Source organism: Bombus affinis, chromosome 7 (assembly GCF_024516045.1).
Source record: "Bombus affinis isolate iyBomAffi1 chromosome 7, iyBomAffi1.2, whole genome shotgun sequence".
Classification (NCBI taxonomy): Eukaryota; Metazoa; Arthropoda; class Insecta; order Hymenoptera; family Apidae; genus Bombus; species Bombus affinis.
In genome coordinates this window covers 11521327-11542630 of record NC_066350.1, presented here as the reverse complement: position 1 = coordinate 11542630, position 21304 = coordinate 11521327, and the positions used below count along the sequence as shown (strand labels likewise).

The 21304-nt window shown below is 40.6% G+C and overlaps 1 protein-coding gene across 13 annotated transcripts in view; it reads right to left on the bottom strand.

Annotated features, from left to right (window-relative positions):
- The window catches only part of LOC126918944 (MAP7 domain-containing protein 1-like), a 197569-nt gene that overhangs the window by 145779 nt on the left and 30486 nt on the right, over positions 1–21304 (bottom strand). For 2 of the 13 annotated variants that reach the window (XM_050727544.1, XM_050727554.1), the window contains exon 1: positions 14357–14417. The exons of 10 other annotated variants lie outside the window; for them this stretch is intronic. In XM_050727544.1, coding sequence (XP_050583501.1) covers positions 14357–14402 — 46 coding nt within the window. In that variant the 5' untranslated portion in view covers positions 14403–14417. Of the gene's footprint in view, positions 1–14356; positions 14424–21304 lie in introns of those variants that run through there. One more of the 13 variants, XM_050727548.1, reaches the window with a different exon arrangement.

Below are 21304 nucleotides of genomic sequence, written 5' to 3'. Positions count from 1 at the left end.
TTGTACAGTTCAGAAAAGCTGAAAAAAATTATTTATTATGCACAGGTATATCGTTGGCTATAAGTGTTAGGACATATACATAAATACTTGGAAAAATCTATGAAGCTTTACTTTCATTAGTATTTTACAAGATAGATATGTATTGCGCAGGAAATAGATATAATAAAATAAATAGAAAATAAAAGCGCAGTAGAAAGCATTCAACTCCTATTACATACCAGCAAATCATTGATTGACGGATATGTACTGCTTTTAGTTGGACATGAAATGCATCAATTAAAGGGAAAATCTTTGTATTGATCCATATCGATGGTATTTTCCAACAGGCAGAAAGACCTTGTAAAAAATGTTCAATGTTCATCGAGAATTTATCGCATATTATCCATATTTTGCTCTTTACAAAACATTTTTCCATTGCAGGAAGCTGAATAGTCGAGAAGCCTGTAGAAACTACTTCGAGAAATTTATTGCTGACAATGACAAGCTTTTTCGGAGAAACGATCGTAAAATTTCCCGAATACCTAAATACACGTTCCCTAAATCTTGCTATGAACTTTCCAAAGAAACTACAATAGCAAAATTCATTCGTTGTGAATCGATAATTCCGACACGTCTGTAAGTTATTCGTCTACGTTAATTGATGACAGAAAGTTCACATAGACATGGTAGAAATATAATTGATGGATTATTTTATGCGAAAAGTAGACAAGGGCAGTGAAAGCTGACCGACGCGGCGCAGAAAATCAAGATGCACGCGTTCGGACACGCTCCGTTCGGAGTTCCTCGAAAAGAGACAAGAGGGCACGGCTCGATCTCGAGACGAGATGTCTCGAGCGTACGAAACGGAGAGTCTTGCCTCACGTTTGCATTTCAACACGTGACGAGGCGCGACGACGACGACACGCGATTCTCGTCCACTTTCCTCGACTTTCGTGCGTCGTGGCTCAGACTCGATTGCCTTCGCCGCGACTTAATTAACGCCACGTGTCTCTACAGGCTTCTTTTCGTTTGGCTACCATCACGCCATGTGTCGTTTCACTTCTTGAGAAAATTTCGTCTACTTTAGAAACGTCTGGTGTTGAGAGTTTGTTGAATGATGAATTCTCTGTCAACTTTGAGTCACAATAGCACGATGTCGGTGCAAGTTTCTCGAATTAAGAAAGTTAGATCAATACGTGTCGGTCATCGGCATAAGCAACATTTGGCCAGCCACGATTGTTCGTAACAGTTCAATAAAAAGACACAGTCCTCGTCCGCGTGTACAATTTTATGTCAAACTAAACAATCAATCTATTTGTATGATTTATAAAAATCGTTCCTAAATCTTTATTTCATTGTTAAACCTGTTATTGTTAGACAAGAGAATTTATTAGATAGTAACTTCTAATTTGTAGTTTGTAAAATTTCGCTATGTTTAAGGCGTGATCATTTGCTATTTTCCGTTGAATTTTAACATCTCAACTATATACAGGTAATTTTAAATTTTGTGGATTACATCGATCACTATCTAAATTCTGATTATATAAATTGTTCCACTTTATTTAAAATCTCTGGTAGCCTCGCTCAAAAATGTATCGCTCCTCTTTACGCGAGAAATTGGATGCTGATAAACGGATTAAGGTTGACAAGCGACCACATACGCAGCTATTCAAGCTGCATTCCAGTGCTGGTCTCACACGTGGGGGGGCTTCCCATCAACTACATCACCGGGTCATAGCAAATTGTACATCATTGTTGGAGAGACGGAAGGATGCGTGTTACGCGTGTACTTGTTAGTCCAGGAAAGTCTTACACAAGTGGCCAATTACCCATGAACCACTTCAAACATATACGAAAAGCTATACAAATTATTTTAAGTGGAATCGCGCAGCCCTTCATCAGACACACGTGTATCTACTATTCAACGAATAACTCGTACGACTTGTCTCGGGTTTGCTGTTTTACATACGATTCAAGGTAAATATCCCACGCATATATACATAGGACGATAGCGTTGTCATAATACGATCTTACAACAACGATAAAAAAGACGTTGGATGATAAAAAAAAAAAAAGAGAGAAGCTTCGAGGGAAAAGCAGTATTAAACATTCAGAAGGATGTGTCGTACATGTAGGACGAGGGTGGAAAAATCGAAACGTGGCAGCAACTGACACAGGATTACCATAAATTTTCTAGGCGTACGCGCACGCCGCCGTCAATTTCCCGTTTCGTGCGCGCCGATGCGCGCCCCATTCTATTAAAAGTAACGCGTGATCGTCGTTCGCGCTCCTGACATTCGTCTCGCACGCGCAGAGGCGTTCCGTTTCCTCGGTGGTATCCGTGACATCGTTTCTCCATTCAATCACCATGAATCCTGTTAGATTCAACGATTTTCCAATTCAAATTTATCGGGTAGGTTTTCCCAGAGAATGAAATCGACGCTTGATAAGCCCTCGATATAGGATGAATCGATATCGAAATGTTTTTATACGACTCGAACGTTGGATGACTAACTCTACCTCGATTTTGAGTCACGATACTAATTTAAGATAACGAAGTGAATTTATACGGTAACGCCAAAACATATTAGTCATCGGAGCATTTAATATTTGAACGAGCGAGTTACTGATAAGGACTAAGTCTAAAGTTGCAGACTTTATCAAAATTGTATATGTAAGTATGTGTATGTCAGTGACGATACATTTTTAAGAGTCGTCGAATGCAGTTGGTCTGACATTATTCAGCTTTCGGATGATTTACGATAGATATCCAAACTGTGTGTGGTCAGTGAAAGTGCGAATGAGATTATGCAAATGACTAGTGACTGGAAGTCACTCTCGTAGATATTGGATATCGAAGATTCGATTGATAGATGAGAGGTAATTTAGTCCCCCTTTGTGAGGTGCGACATGGCATTTGCTCCAGAATTTTGGAATATAGTAGAGCGAATGTCTAAGTGATGCGGTCACACAGTAATTTGTCTGGCTAATAAAAATTCCTAACATAGTATACATAGTCACGAAACACTCACGATTAGTCTCCGTACAGTCTACAATAATTTTTAATTAAATTAAATTTCATCAAATTCCACCATGAAATTAGTATATGCTATATTGCAAAGAAAGAAGACAAAACAAGGTTAATTTAAAGTTAAAAATAGCGAGACCACGCAAGAACTTGTTTTTCCTATTTGTTTGAATATTTTTATGAAATAACTATTGGTACTTCGTAGGTTAATAAATAACTATAATATTATTTGAAGCTAAATATTAAAGATAGCCACTTATACAGTGTACGAGGACTCTAATGACTGACTGGATACCTTCTAAAATCAAAATACCTTAGTTCAGAAAAATAACTGGACATATGTCAATAAATTCAAATGTCAACTCTTTTCCTACAAATTACAACATTCAAAATACATAAGAAATGCGTTATTAATTAATGTTCACATTGTTCACCATTTTCCATTACGACTAAGTTAAACCGCTTTTGCCAGGTCATTGGATCGTTGATCGCGATAACCAGCTTTGGCTAATATCATACTTTCAAATGAATCCGCGACAGTCCTTGACGAGGATCTTGCGTGACGCTCGAGGATAGATCGATATGACGGTTAACAATATAGAGACACGATACACATGCGACCTGTTAAGCACAGGAGAACTGACAAATAAATTGACTCGACCTGGCTAAGGACCGTGCGAACTCGGATTTCACGTTCGAACCCAATACACACAGGTGCAGGACGGTTTATCGACTTCCTGCTGCACCTGTGTTTCTCTCCACTCCGTACACCAATGTCGTGGTGCGTTAAATCCCGTCTTTCTACGTGGGCTGGGCTCTCGTGTCTCACAGAGACAGCCTAATCGGAAGCAATTAGGAGCATCGTTCTAAATTACATTCTCGATCACGTCGAACGTCAAAGAAGAGGAAACAACGACCCACTTTTGCCTGTTTCAAGGGTGATAATAATCCACGCGCATTTCCGCTGCAACGTTTCGCTGCTTTAATACTATAGGGATATTTGGTTACGCGCAGGTTTTGCAAAGTTCTTTAAGCAAATTGAGTCATAATCTTGACGATTTTGATTCATAAATGAAATTTATTTGTGACAAATAAACGAAAACTTTGAAAAGATAATAAGGTAGTTCTATCTAATAAAATTTATTATTCTATAGATTCCTTACAGTTATTTTCCAACAAATTTAAATCGCGAAACAAGCAACTTGAAATTGTATTAATTTGGCACTGTTTCGAAGATGAAATATCGCTTCTTTGCTATAATGGATCTGGCAAGTGCAATCAAAATTTCGAGCCAGTAAATTTAGATTCTAGACCAGCGAGCACAGCAAAATTTTATTCTTTAATCTCTTTCCTTCGAACTTTCCTTTATATGGAGATAAGTTTGATACGCCTGATTGGCCGAGCAATTGCATCATATATCGATAAATATCTGAGAATTGATACAAATTTATTAAAAAGAAGTGGCGTGAGTCATCACACCCATACACCTAATTTCTCAATCCCGCATATGTATGTTTAAAATATACAACGAAATAAAATCACGTCTCAAGTTGGTTCGTGTATTCTTTCCTATTCCACGTTTTCAATGGAAAAGGTAATCTCAAGAAGTTAACGCGGTTGACGTGACTTATCCTCTGTTTTCTTGAAACGAGTATTACACGGGAGCATTTTTACCTGCATGAACAATGTACGAGGCAGTCAGAAACGTCAGTGAAACATTCCCATGGACGTTTGCGAAGAAACCAGCTAAGGGTGAGGCAATGAACGAGAGACTTGCAATATGCATCGAACGATAAGTTCGGCTACACTGTACTATAGATCGGGGTACAATGTCGTGAATAATGGATCGCATCTGATTGTAGATGGATGCTTTGCCCGCGGCACGGTCGACATTTTCTGCTACCTTCGTGGCTCGACGATAAATAATCATCGACCGATTATACGGGTCACTGGTGAAGCTCGAGACTCAATTAGAGAGATCATCGGGCCGATTCCGTGTCCATCCTGGCAAATTGCGATCGTTTCAGCTACCCCGTTAAATCGTAATCTTTATCGAACAGCTGCTACAAAAGCAATGTAGTAATTCGTACTTCGTTAGCGGTGCTATAGAATTTATAATCCATCGTCCTTCGACAACACGTTCGAGATATTAATCATTAACAGGTTCGAATTACACATTCTTCTTCGCTTACTCCAACGATGATCGTGTGCTAGAAAACGAGTACACTCTCTGTGCTCTGCTGACTGTGGCGGATTACTCATTGTCTGTTTCATTATCGTTATCTCACTGCATCGTTATCTCCCTGCATCTTACTTGGCAGGTTCCCTCTCCTGGGAAATTATCGCTTTCCGTGAGATCAAGAATTCGCACGGGTGACGACTGATTGAGAAATAAGAGTGTCTGTGCTAGATTATTGATAACGAGCGGTGTTTACGTCATATGGAAATTTGACTGCACGTAGCAAGAATATATATAGTATGTATGACATTCTTAACTCTTGTAACGATACGTTTCCTCCATGCCCTAATACATAATCGGCAATTATCGTTCAATAATCGTTCAATATCGTTCGGCAATTATCATGTAAGATAAAATAAAATTTCATCATTCTGATTTGAAATAAGATTGAATAATGTTTACTTTCAAACAACCACTGTATTTAACAGCATAAAGATGCGATAATTGATTCTATGATTGGAAAAGTGAGTCGCTCAAAGATTGAGATAGAGAAGATTGAGAAGATCAATAAAAGACAGAGAATTTTAAAAATATTCAATTAATCTCAGAGACGTTGCTATCCTACCCATTCTTAAGTACACTTTTCATTATTTTACATTGTATTTATCGAACAAAAACCTATCTAGAATCCAACCTCACTACATTACCTGAAGCCAACCATGAACCAGACTATTAGGAAGTGTCTGACATCTCGACCTCTCTAAGAAAATTACCTTTCTATTCCAAAGTCAGATTTCCAATTCAACATTTCCGCATGGGGGAACAGAACTAGGGAAAATAGAAGAATACCTCGAGAGGAAAAATTCAACGTACCGTGGAGTAGTAGCGATAAGCCTGGTGAAAATCGCGAGTGTGCTCGAGCGCCCGATGGTTCTAACAGCTAATGAAGAGAAGCCAGTCGGAAAGACGTTGTTCTAGTTGCGTGGCTAAAACGTATACGGGGCGACGTCTTGGCGGTACACGGTCTCTCCTATGCAAAAGGAAATGGGCGAGGGTTGCCACGGTGACGGTAGCCAGCACCCGACCAACAAGGGTCGATACGACCACGTCTACGTCACCGATTCGTTCCCTCGTCCAAAGAGAAGAACCGGCATCTTCGCCGAGCGTGAACGTTTGTTTACCCGCGACAGCGTCCTTGAGGAAAGAGGGCGATCCGAATTTATTCCCCGAACTCCCACATTTCTCCCTGTTTTTTAATGCAACGACAACTGCGGTAAACGCAACCCTTGGAACAACGGTTTATTTGCGAAACGTTTGCAGAATGGCGAAACATAAACTTAGAGCAACCTTGATTTTCTCGTTAATTTCATCTTGGATTCTGGGTTTCGTTCGGTATAAACGAAGTAAGGGGTATTTTAAATAGTAGAGGGGTTGATACGTGTAACGATTGCGTATATTTACATGCAGAAAAGATGGCCACCTATAAAAAGCCACAACTAGGTTACGATCCTGTTTAGATGCTAGAATTCTATCGAAAAACATACCACGATGCTAAACAGAGAGAAGAGTCTTAAAAATCATGTACATAAACTTCAGGGAGGTCGCAAGGACTAATATAAAAAACGTCGTCTTAGCAGGGGAAGCAGATTTCTTAACCAGATCTGGCCTACATTCGAAACGATAGATCCAAGATATTTCGAGAGAAAACTGTCTGGTCGAGAATACGTTGAAAGAAAATTCGACTATGCGGGCAAATTGATTGCACGAAGGACGTAACGATGTCCTCTTGTCCAGGACGATAAAGATGGCTCCGCGCGTCTACGGAAACACGCGATTCGGCGGTCGAATCGTACTTCGAATGCCAAACGGGATTCCGGCGCATCGAACGAAACAACACGGGCTGGCAGACACAGTCACGGATTGTGAAACGTATTTGTTGCGCAAACGAGCCACGAACCGAATAATTTTTGCAATTGAAGGAAAAGATCCGGCTAATCGCGGCGGAAGTCCCGATCGTGCACGGCTTTACGACCGCGGCACGTCCCAGTAACCCGCGAAATACGCCTAACGACGCGAACGAGAAGCATTGTTACGACTACGGGGAAGCATAAAGATAATATCCGACTTTATTGACACCGTCGATCCGTATCTTTCTCTCGGGCCTAGCTGCCGTCCCCCCATTGTCATTACAACGCGCTAGTTTCTACTAGCTGACTTCTATTGTTCCAAACTTGGCGGGGAAGGAGTAAAAAAAAAAGAACTGCTAATTTTATACATATAGAATAAAACGTTCGACGGGACTTTCTCTTTGAAACGATCTCTACAAAGTAGAACACTACCAAAGCCCGATCCGATCACATAGAAACGTTTGGGGAGGATCGGATTTGAGGTCAGATAAAACACGAACAGGACTGTTGATACCGATCGTGTCGAGTCTATAGTTGAAAGAAAATATTCTACGTCCACCTGAGGGACGCTATGTTCGCGCAGCCTGTTGAAAAACGCGATTAAAAAAACGCAAGGTCGAGAACAATGCTCGCTCGTGCCGAACGATCGGCGGTTCAGACCTTCGCGATGAACGTTCGTTTGTTCCTCGCGTACGATAACCACTCTGAGGTCAGGATCTAGGCTCGTAGAAGGAGATTACGGTGCGTTTAATCTGCGTTTTGTCATCTTTCGAGAGCCTAAAGTATACAGCAACAAAGATAGTATACAACAACAAACCACCATTCAACGATTAGACGAAAAACAATCATTCGTTAGTCCGCAGACCTAATTGCATATCAAAGATACGAAGTTCCGACGTTTGTAGAATGATCAACAAGCACTATAGCTCTATGGTTAGGTGGCAACGTCCTAGTCTCGACCAGCTCGTAAGAAACCAACGACAAAACATGACCCACTAGGGCGCTGTAAGTTTAGAGGCTTTGTTAGAATACGTTAAGTAGATCTAGCCGTGGATGAGTCAGACGCATAGGGGAATTTGGTAGATCCGGTAGGTCGGAATGGCTATCTTACGCAGCAATTGGATTAGCTTAGTTTCGAACTGTAGTGAGTCACCCTTACGAGGGTATTCTCGAAGGGGAGTTAAGTGTTGAATAAGCTACGCTACAGCGAGATGGAAAATAAGTTTTTCGGAGCGGTTTTAGCAATATATTGGATAGATCGTAGATATTATGCGATGGGGGAAATATTATATTAACGTGTTAGCAGAATAGTTTCCTGACCAGAAACTTCTAATTAAATTGAAAATTTCTAAACATAAATTAATTTTACTTGGTTTTGATTCTTGTAGGTGTACATATAATGTAATTCGTGTTTAACATAGATAAAAAAATTAAGGTTTTCTTCTATGTGCCTGGTTGATCCAATAAAAATATTCATAATAATAATTCTCTAGTTATTTGAAGTAGTGTATTTCCATTTAAACGAACTACTTAGCTTTTATTCTATCCTATAATATTACACCCAAAAGATTGGCAATTCGTGTAACGTCGAAATAACCAGATTAAAGAAGGAAACCGAATCTCCCCTAGAACAATCTAAAAGTCTTCACTATTGTTGCTGTACACCGTCCCAGTTTCGAAAATCGCCACGTACGAAATAACTTCGATGAACCTTATTTCATACGTGAGATGCAACCGAATAGAAATACGAACAACAGCTGATCATATACAGAGAGACACATACAGGGTATCCCAGTAATCATAGTACAGTCGGCAAGCAGGCGATTCCACGTGAAAATATAAATCGAAAATATAGAATAAATCTTTTCCGTTTACAGCCTCGTGTAGAAAAGAACTAGGCCGACTATGTTTAATTACGATAAATCTTCAAATTTTATTTTATCGAAAACGAATCGTTCTACGAAAATATTTTATTCAACACCTTTCACTTGTTTCCACATGTAGAATAACCTCGTCAATTATTCAACCCTATTAAATCCAAAATTACCCACGTTCAACTATACTTGACAAATTTTCAAACTCCGCTTTCTTGGAAGTGAATACGTCGTATGAAAAATGTTATCCTACATTTTCGACTTATCCTTTCACGTAAAATCGCTCCTCCTCCGACTGTACCACGATTACTGGGATATCCTCTATAAAATAAGATTCCCGATGACGTGCGTGCTAAGTTATACACCCTCCTAAATCTTGCCATATTGCACTGTCCTAGTTACGATGCTTGCTGAAAGTATAACTAATTAGATGCTTTCGAAAGTTGCCACAACGTAACAATGTTTTCTCGGATCGTGCCTGAGATACCGACACCTATCGTTTGTAAGTTGAACGAGGAGCCAGGCGTCGACTGAACCGTGGAATATTATCGATTTTAAGTAGATCGCGAGTCATGTTTCGTTTTGACGCACGGAAAAAGGTATACGTCGAGAGAGAAAAAAATCCATAACCAACCGGTATTCGACCCCAGCACAACACGAACGGTCATGTTCAAGCAGTAAAGAAGGTATAATACAGGCGTTAGCTGAACCGAACGAAGTAAAATTTCATCGGAATATATTCCACGGAATGCGTATAAGAGCGAAAAGAGAACGCGTTTCACGCACCAGCTTGCTGCTTCGAAGCTATTGGGAACGCACGAGAATACGAAATCGTAGCGATCAATTACGTATGTTATGCATCAAGACCAAAGTACACACGTAAATAGGCTTTTTTTCCATCGACGTCAACTTTCGCTTGCGCATTGGTTTTGTAAAACAACATCGTGTGCAAACAAGCGTTCAAAGTCCGTGAAATCAATTTCTAGGCAAGTTTTTCCGTTTTATTTTATGTACCGTTGTGTTTCTCCCTTTGCACGAACTAACAAACGTTTGGCGAGAACCGACAACCCGCGATATTATCGATATCCAATGCATGCGACAAGTTGAAGGGAATTGCTGTCAGAAGTTGGTAAGTCAGGTGTCGATTGTGGACAGCCTCAAAGTGAAAACGATTTAGTCGGTCGAATCGAAGTATGAGAAAGGAGAGCCGCGCTGTTACGAGACACGTACGTGTCGTATGGAAACGGTGACCTATCTCTCGTGAATGCTTTCACGGCGCATGTGCAATTAGGAAATTGAAATAGGGGCAAGAATACCGTCTATTATCGATTGGGTCTAACTTGAAATTGTCTGTTAATAGATCGAATTGCATAAAGAAAAGAAATATAACGTTGCGAGCCGACGTGCCGTCTAAAAGACGCAAAAAGGGAAAGAAAGAAGAAAGACAGGAATGGATGCAATATATCAATCGTTACGGTACGTTTTGTCAAAGCCAGTTGGAGTTCGGACGAACGAATTTCTGTTTCACATCGCTACGTTCCGCTACCTATATTCGATTCATCTGTGATTGCACAGAAGGACTGACCTGATTTCGCATGACACTCGTTACACGCGAAGGGTTCATTATGACGGTTTACTTAGAGAGCGTCGTCGTTACTGTCGTTTCGAGTAGACGTGCATGTCAAACGTATCGTTCAGATTGGTGACCAGAACCAAGGGAGAAAAATAGAGAGCAAGAAACTTTGAAATCCACGGTAAGCAAGTCTATCCAGAATTATAGCTACAAGAAAAGCGGAGAAAAGAGAGCGCTTAAATATTTCATAGGCACGTGAAGCGTAAAGTCAAGAAACTATCCAGCCGGGCCATTAATCAAAAGCGCGCCTCTGCTTCTACGAGGAATCTTCACATTCCTTGACCGCGCCCTCTATCCTTCACGGCAAGTGCATCTCAACGTAACAAGTGCAACCCGGGAGGAATGAGTAATGTCTCAATAAAACGGCATCTCTCCTCGAACACCAGCTACTATACAACTTCCTCGCGATCGATACTACTGAAACGAAACGATCGTTAAGTGGGTCAATTTGTTCCATCCGCGCGGACCTCCATCGATCGATTACGATCTCGAGTTGTGTGATTTACGGACTTCGAATCCACCAGCCCCCGAGAAGAGAAACTTACCTTGGTACCCGTGCATGCCCGATCTTTTGTCACACTTATCGCGCAAAAGATACGGTTAGCTTCGATATAAGTTCTCATCGAAATTTATAGCGCGTCTTATATCGCGATACATCGATGCTGCTGTTTGTCCTGGACCAAGAATAAAGTGTTCCGATGGCCGGACATGTTTATTTTCTATATATCCTACGGTTTGTGCGATTTCGATCAATATCTTTATGACAACTTCTGTTTTGTTTCTCCTTTTTCTTTTTTCTGTTACCGATCGATACCAGAAGAGTCAAAATTAACGTTATTGCTATCAATGATAAGAACTGTAACTAGGCATTACATATTACATATTTATCGCAACTGCTTTTTAAAGGAACTCAATGATACCGAGAATATATCATGAATGTACGTATTACAAAGTAAAGAAATGCGATTAATAAGATCGCACGTGTCATATTTGATATTGTGTTGGTCTCTTTTTATCCTTGAATTATACATCTCGCATATTTTTCATTTTTAACTTTTTCATTTGAGTTTTGCACTTTTGTTAACGAAGTAAAGTAACAGTAAAACAAGTAAATAGAGTACACCCTACAGCGCTTATAAGCGTTAGTAGATAACTACATAAATTAATTAAATCAGCGAGTGCTTTGTGCATAATAAAATTCTGCCAACGATTATCGGAAAACTGTTTGCTTGAAATTAGAAAGAATCCAGCTGTGTATAAAAGCTGTGTTACTAGGTATTAAAAAAGCCCTGTATAATATTTTTTCTTTGAGGTGGATTACTTTCTGTGGAAAGTATCGAATTGATCGCTTTCAATTACCTCTACGTTTAATGAAATTGGATATAAAATGGTCCGAGAAACAAATTCTTCCAGAATAACAGCGAAAGCTTTTAATTCCTAACCGTTTCCAATTCTTCCATTAATTGCATCGTAAGATTAATTAAACGAAACGAACATTGAACATAGGATCTGACAACGAGCAACAAACTTCATTAAAGGCTTTCAGATGAAATTGTCGCAAATAGCGGTTCTCCTTACTCAAGATCGTCGCCAGGATCTTTTCTACGTTGAGCAAAGCTTGCAACCGTTTTAACGAGCAGAAATTACTACAGTCGGATTAACGCCGATGAAATAGGGGAGCCGAACTAGTGAGAAAAAGATAGAACCCGTTTCAACCCGACGTTTGGATAGCAATCGGGTTCGTTTAAGCTGGAACACAAATATACGAGAAAGAAGACGATTAAACTCGAATCTAGGACGCCGGGTTAGAAAAATAATTCGCTTTCTCGTAGTACAAACAGCCGTCCGATTACAAAAAGGCAAAATCCCCGTAACGGTAGCCGATATAATTCCCGTGCTTCCACGATTCGAATTAAAACCTTAGGATAAATTCGTGGAGAAATCGAGGAAAGCGAAACTAAACATTCTCAAACGACGATACGGGAATCGCAAAAAGTGACTGATATCGATATTCATGGAAATAAATATAGAAATAAACAGCCGAAGTAATGAGTCTACAAGTCCGAGTAACGTAGCAATTAACGAACATAATTAAGGTTAATTGACCGTTGCCATGGTTGTAGGTATTAATCGTTTCTCCGTAGCACAGTGATAATTAACGGCAGACGAAGATTTAACGTCTTGTTCTGTTCAACGAGTGGACCATTGCGGTTTGTTATTAATGACATGAGAAAAAAGGAACGGAACACATTTTTATCCTGGCCAGGAGAGAAAGTCGCTTTTTCCGACACGCATAAAATTCATGCAACGTCGAAAATATGCTTCGCGGTTTCTAAAAAGTGCGACGCTTCTCTATGAATCGTCTGCGAAATGGCTAAAAGAAAGCGACGCGGACGTCCGTCTCCAATAACGATCCACAGAACGTCGTCTTATTGAAATAATGCCACGCGACCTTAATTTCTAGGGTTATGAATAATAACGAAACTGCTTTCTTCCTGCAATATGTTTACGAACGACTGAATTTAATGCGAGAGATCGATTAGCTATAGATTGCCCGTCCGCAATCAATTATCGAATATTAGAATTCTAATGGTTATGCGGTTGTTTCGAATAGACCGCTGGATTATAATTAATGAATATTAAAGCGTAGCGTACTATGAATACCAACCACGTCATGAGGAATAACATTAAAAGGAAAAGTTTCGCGTTATAGGAATTTCGTTACTGACACCAATTAACGCAGAGAAAACTCTGCGCAACGCATCGAAACGGGGTGAATACCGCTTTCCACGTATTTTCTTATATCGTTAAAATAGGAAAAATCTATTAATAATTATGAACCGTAATATTTCGTATTAAAAGAGATCATCTCATTTATTCTCAAACATTATGAGGTAGAAAAAATGTAATAGATGTAACGATCGTTACTCGTGGTATTTTAAAATGGGATAGATAAATAAATAAAATGGATATGGATACCGCTTTCCACGTTTTCTTCGACATACATAGAACAAAAAAAAAAAAAAAAAAAAAAGGAACGTAATAGATCTAGTTGCTGTTGCCCGTGATATTTTAAATCGAGAAATAAATAATTAAATAGATAAAACAGCGCGAGTATCGCTTTCCACGATCGTATACTCGAACATTGACGAGATAAAAAGAAATAGACCTAACGATTATCGTCCATGATATATCCAATGGAAACGAGGAAAAATTATATCTATCTCTGACAGTTAATCATTTCGCTCATTCCCGACCTTCGCTCTCCTAGACGAAATCCATGGATCGTACACGTGTAGGAAACAAGGAATCACATTCGTGATTTCGCGTTACAAAAGACACGACCATTATTTCACGGTTACGGGTCATTTTCGTAATAAGTTTCTGCATGGCTGCTACGGCTGCTGCCAGCAGGCACGAAGAAGATGAAGAAGAAGTCGCGCGCGCGTATTGCAATTTGTTTCCACTGGTGGGTTTCATCCCGTCGAGTATTTATTGCGTTACGCTTATTAGGACGAAACGCATAAATGTCAAACGGCCGCCCGATACCGCAGCGGCTATTTTCACCGTACGTATCCTCGCGCCAACGCGTCTCTAAATATCAGGATCCTGGTGAAAGCGCGATCGTACAACGCCAGTCCCTTTTACTTTTTCCACCAGCCATGATAATAACACGCGTAGCTGCACGTTGTTCGATTAAGTTGTTTGCTTAATGTCCAAAGAAAACGTGCGTTTAGAATTTACGCCGGGGTTTACCTGAACGTCTGAATGCATACCCCATTACGGTGAAAGTCTGATCCATCGTTTAACCATCGATCACGCAGGAATCGTTAAATTTGATACAACAATGGACTCACCTGTAACAAACAGAAAAGAAAACGAATTGTAAAAGTCGATCTACACGGCTAACGGACTATTTTTAAATCGGGTAAAACACAGTGGGGGTTTTTGAAATTCAATAACTGCCTCGACGAACGGTTCTAATCTCGATGAAAATTGGAAAAGTAACAAACGCAAGGAACGATTCTACGCGCCGTTTCTTTTCGATGTTTGCCAATCGTAACGGAGCCAGCGGGACGTAACGAAAAAGGAAGAGAATGTCCGACGTGTTTGTTTGTAATGGAACGGCGGATCGATCGACTGCGTCCTCCCCCAGGGAGAAATTTAATTGAATCATTCGTGGACACTTGTCAATCGTAAACCGGCTGGAAAAACCGCTATGTTTAAGGTGTCGTGGTCCGATGACCGCAGGGGTGCAATTAGTCTTTCCGAGGGGAGAAACGCGCAACTCGAATCGTCCGACATACGCTTGTCCCCTTCAAATCGCAACAATGAGATAATTACCCGAGTATCGTAACGGTGATCTCATTGGGATTATACTACTCTTTGCAGTCTTTAAAACGTTTAATTGATATCGTATCTCGTAATTTAGTCTTTCCCTGGCTGTCATTACATGTTTTCGTAATTAAATTAATCTCGATAAAAATGATGCTGCATTCTTTGTAAATTGATGCGACAAAGCGATTAGATATAAAAGTATTTCCTTTCTTTAAAAAAATCTTCGATTCAACGGTTGCTAGTCTTGAACGGTCAAAGTCTTGTATTTACATTGCACGCGCTTATGGTTATACTTTATGGTCCAATCTACTAGAAAATTTGAATTCTAAAAATTAAAAACGTTAAATTAAAATTTAAATCATCTTATTGGATCTGGGTTACGATATTCGTACACGCAATACGAAGGAATAGTCGGTCCGATCAAAGAGATCCCTTTTCCCCTGTCGAAATAAATGATCCCGAATAGAAACGGCGCCCATTCGATAAAATGCAACGTCGCTATAGCATGTTTGCCGGCTGTCGCAACGATTACCGACGCGTCAGTGCTCCGCTATACCGACAGTAAAGGAAACTTTCATCACGAAGTTCGAAAGCCTCCACTTCGGAGGCGCAACTCGATCGTCGACCACAGCGCCACGAATATTACGGTGGAAAAAACGCGAACCTACGAGCATATTTGAACCGTGGCGCGCAGTCACGCCTCTATCCAAAAGACTGCTTTTAGAGCGGCCGTTGTTAGGTGGAATCGAGAAAGACGACCCATCCGTACGTAAAATTAGAACCCCACATGCTACGCAAGATTCGCATTCCCTTCGTTTATCCTATTTCTCTACTTGTTCGTGCCTCGAACACCCTTGATTCATCATGCTTTTGTTTACCTCCCAACGAGGCACGAAAGCATTTAACTTTTAACGCGATCGTCCATAGAGTATATTCGCTGCAAGAATCATAGCTACAATACAAAAAGCTGAAAGTTTATTTGCGAATAAATCTAATAATTTCTGATTGCCACAATAAACTGAACGCGCTAATTCCGCTGTATATATTTTGCCTTAATCGTCTTTTAATTAATAAATACGTAAGATATTTCGAAGTCGAAGGTTTTGAATGAAAGGTTTCGAGACAGTAGACGCTTATAGGGGCTTCAGAATTTTGAATTTTAAACGAAGTTAGAGAGTGGAGAGAATGGAATTCCTGATGCAGCTCGACGCTCCATTTACCATTCTATGATTAAATCTCTTAACTCCGGTATTACGTTGGCAGAGTGACCCGCTTGTAGATTTAGTAGCTGACGTTTCTCTAGTAGCCCGTGAAGGCAAATGAACGCAACCGTTCGACGTATAATTCTCGTAACAAAACTCCGATAGCGATTAAGCACAAGTAATATCGTGATAAGGTTTCAGCACGCACAAGGAATTGGTCCAAGAATGGAACTGGGTAAATTACCACGTCGTTGTCGGGACTCGTACAAGTACTGTTTCGAATACGCTTTATCGCTCCCTTGGCTTTATCAGTAACCAACTACACAGCGTTAAATTCGCTAGATCCTTCAGTTGCTACGTTAATTCAATAGCAACTGAACTATGAACAAGATTTCTTTTCTTTCAACTTAATGATCGAAAGTTTCGATCTAGCAAAAAGCTCGATTTACATCCGAGAAACGTTCACCGAGGGAAGAAGAAATGTTTCTCGATCAGCGCCTAAGTAGCAACGACCGTCGTTACTATTACCTAACCTAGAGCAAGTTGTCTAATCGTGAGAGAATGAAGCGCATTCTAATACCTGCAAGGCCTAATAGTTGCAAGTTAGGGGACCAATTACTCGCAGCAGTGGCTGCACAATGGATGCAAAACGGCCGACACAGCTAGGAGAAAGATAGACGAAGGACGTGAAATGGAACGGGCCGAAATACGAGTACAACGGTGGTAATTAACGGTTGTAAAAGCGAACTCTCAGTAAACAGAGGCACGAGTAACGACCACGGTGCGACACGATTCTTAGAACCAGCCACGAACTGACCTTTTTCCTGCTTCACTTTCGAAAATATTCAGACAGACGCGACGGATGGCTTCGTACGTTGTCACGATTTTTCTTCGCGCAGAGATCTACACACGCGTTTAAAAGTTTAACCCCTCTCGATAATAATATCCGTGATAGACCGTCGAGCACGATCGCTATTTTAATTAGACAGACATTAAGCAGTAAATTGCGCGACTCTGGTCGATTAAGCGGAGAACGATTAAAACCAAGTTTCATAACGTACGCAAGAAAACGATGTGAAAAGAAGAACAAAGTATAAAAATACGGCAAAGATTATACGCTGTTTAATCTGATACGGTGTGTTCACGGTATTTCCTCTCTTTCTTCTAACGATTATTGCCAGAAACGTGACTGCATATGTGACTGTAATGACCCTACCGTTCCCGGGGTCAACTAATTAACCATAATCTCGTTGCCATTTTGCGAGGCCTGTTATACAAAGCGGACAGCACGCTGAGTGCATTCAGTTGTTTCCTATCGGAAATTCTTGCGTCTGTATAATTTAACGACCGACTTGCCTTCGCGTCTACCGGTTTGCAACGTAGTCAAGTAGAAAATTTATGGATCTCGACAAGTGTTTCCTCGATAACCGATTGTAAAACGATTTTTATTGCAGAAAGAAAGAAATCTTCTCTTCGAAGATTCACCTCTTGACAAAGAATATTCAAAAGAGAATAGAAAACCAAAAGATGAGAACTAGAAACTAAGCAAATTCTGACAAGAAGAAAACTATGATACCGTGTCCAACTTAGGCCCCGTTTCCACGGATTATTTAAACAGGACAGACGAGTCTTGCATCACTTGGCGGTTCGACGAACAGATTGCGATAGATTGCGCGAGAGGAAGGAAGCGATCGAAAAGCTAAGGTGGTAACCTTACTCATTAGCGGTCTAATTACAAACCGGTCGGAACTTCTCCGTTAACCGCACAATTACGCGTTAGGCAGGACCTTGCATCTAGTCCGGTCAGATACGTAGCAGCTTACAGACTTGGTTTATCATAGAAACACGCCACGGTGAGATAGTCGTACAACTTTTGACTCTCTTTCCTCGTGTTTCACCGAACCGTATCATTATCCTGGCTTTCGAAACGACAACCAATTCGATACTTGAACGCGCGAGCGTGTACTTTGAGAAATTGTTCCGACTGAATGAAACGCGTGTAAGCTATCGTTTGGCCGTCGGCTACTACTTTTGTGAACACCGAAACGGAGCAATAACGATCGCCCACGCACGTGCGCCGTATATATTTCTACGTTACATAACGAAATTAAAAATTACGAAAAAAAAAAATCCATACGTGCAAATAAGATATATTTACTGATTTTCAAACTCATAGTACACTCCAATGTATCGTTTAGAAATTCTATCTGATTACAGACAGATACTAGTAGGAAGATATCGAAAGTCGGTAACTATAAACAGCTATCGATCATCGATCGGCAATAATTACGGTCTTTAATAGTTTATGGCGAAATTACGGGACTGTTAGAATTTACAGGATCGGGAGACCACGTTTGTCGGGATTTCGAGGATCGTAGCGCGTCGATTAACGATCATCAGCGATCGATAATAGCAGTAAACGTTAGAGCGGAGGGTACGATCTTCTCGATCGATCACGAGCGAACACGGATCGTATTCCGATCGACGGTTCGTAGGATCGTAGCCTGTCTGCCGGTGACCTCGATCTTTCTTAGGTTGTCACGATATAATTGTTATTACGTGTCCGTGAACGGGCACGGGCCAGACACTGTGGCGCTCGTGAACTCGTCCGATCGATTTGCTCGGCATCGCTCCGTGCTAGATAATGTCTCGTGAACTTAAACATCGCGCGTCGTGTCCCATTTCCTCCGTGAGTCATGCGTTACCGACATTTCCATTTTTCCTTTCGTTCTCACGAGCTCAAGTAAACAAAATTGTTTGTGTATTGTAAACTGTGTTTGTGAGAAAATGATTTATGACGCGACTGACAAGAAAATGAATTTTTCTGCACTTCGGAGAAAGTACAAAATGGAAGAAACGTAGAGGTTGTTCACAGATTGGATCCGACGAACGACGAAAATAACAGCGCGCGAGGAAGAAAAACCGGGGAGATTTGAAATATGGATATACTTAGCTGTGACTCGTAAATACGCTACATCTTGCGTACTGTTTTTTCAGTCAGTGGAATATCGCTATTATTAAACTAAAGCAAGGATTTAAGAATACATAGTATCTAGAATATCCGGAAGATCGGATTAACATTCAAATTAAAGTTGAATACAGAGAAGAATAAGATCAAATGAGATAAAGATTAAATTCAGAATACAAAATTATCATTTGTACGAAGCAAGAGCAAAATCGTCAAGAATAATTAAAAAAAAAAAAAAAGAAACGGCAAGGACATTGTTTGCCTGTATACGGGTTCACATGCCATAACAAGATGTCCCATAGGCGACTCTCCCGTTTGGCACAAGATCGTAGAACATAGAAATCTATCGATCGTCTATAGACTACAGTCTGCAGCGTACGCGACGAGACGCGTACAATGAACAGAACAGTGCACTGTAGGCGGACACATGGGAATATCTGCATGGAAACCTTGTAAAGTCTGTTCTCAAAGAGCCATAGTTGAAACACGTGGGCACCGATATCTACCTGATAAAGATTTCACCATAAATCAGAGTTAACGCACGGAGAACGGTAGCTGAGCCGAGTCACGATTCGTGAATGAAATGTCCGAGGAACGAATCGAATAAGTCGACTTCGTTCCAATCGAAAGAGCGGATTGTTGAAATATGAATATCGGAGTTTGCTTATGAACGATGAATCGGATATCCGCGAACGCTAAAACAAATTTGCTTTGAAAGTTAGAGGATACAAGAGTTCTTGCAAAATACGTGGAACTTCACCAAGTGACTCGATAAATTAACAATGGTTTCTTTTTTCTTCTTTTTTTTCCTTCTTTTAAATTATCACAAATTGCGGTAGCGTTACGTAACAATAATGTTGCGCGTTATATAGTAACAATTTGTATTTAAGCAAGACACGTTTGTCGACGAGTGGCGCCATCATCAGTCGGTTAAAAATAAGCATGCTAGACATGAAAAAGAGGCAGCGCCTTCAGACGACGGACATGACATCACTGGCGTGCCAAATACTTTCGCAGCCTCGTAACGGAAGTCGTTATTTTTACCGCGACTCTTTTTCTTCCGCGCAAACCGTACTGCAAGGATTCATGACAGTGCGAATCAATGAAAGTCTTTATTCCTACACCGTGACTCCTGCTTTCCGCTTCTTCAGGTACGGCGTTCAACCACCATCTTTACACTCTGTGTGTTTCTGTCCTCGGGGCTATGTAGTTTATTTCCTTCCGTACCGGACGATCTACGCATTCGGAATGGAAACGAAGACAGACTCGAATCAAAACCAGAGAATTCGAACATGCCGAAGTATAGTCAATGTCGCATAATCGTATACTTCACGCCCTGTTTCGACTAGGTGCCAACTTTCCAATCCCCAATTTCGATTTGACGATTTCCATATAAATCTTCTAGAAATTCTGTTACCTCACCAAAAATAGAATACGGTCATTGTCGAAGTATTTTCAAGCATCGTGCGACTCGGACTCGCAGAGAAACGGAGCAAGAAACTCGAGAACGCTTTTAACACGAGCGTCTCGAGACTCGTGGACTCCAAGGTACGTCTTCATCCAATTACGCCTGATGCAACCGGCCACGTCCGATGTAATTGACCATTGGCGGATACTCAGAAGTGTGTCAATTTAATGTCTCAATGACACGCGTCACATTATTGTGAGCACAGAGTAGAATGAGTCACCTCGAATTTGCAGATATAACCGATCGATACACTTCTGAGTTTCATTTTTGTTTCGTCGCTAATCGCAGGTACAAAGTGCAAAAGTGTTACATGAAATATTCATCGTTATACATCAACGTGATGTTTATTTATGATATGTTCATTAACATTGGAAAAAATAGATAATGAGATAATGGAGAACATAATTTTTGAGGAATTACGACCGAAAAGATGCGCGCAGCGCAACAACGCGCCACTGTTCCTGCGTCAGTCGTTGAACGCTGACTCAGAGCCATGACTATGCAGCCATTGGGCCGTTGTTTTTCTTTCTGAGGCACCAGAAAGCGGCACAGCCGCAGCCAAAAAGACGTCCAGATGTCCTGCGCATTTAAATCCGGTGGCATTGCTTTACGACGTTCGTCGTTGAAATCGTTTCGTTCTGTCCTGATGCGAGTTCGTTTCCTAGAGCTTCGATCTGTTTCTGAGAAACTGCATAAAACTCTCCTATTATAAAACATTGTACGACAAC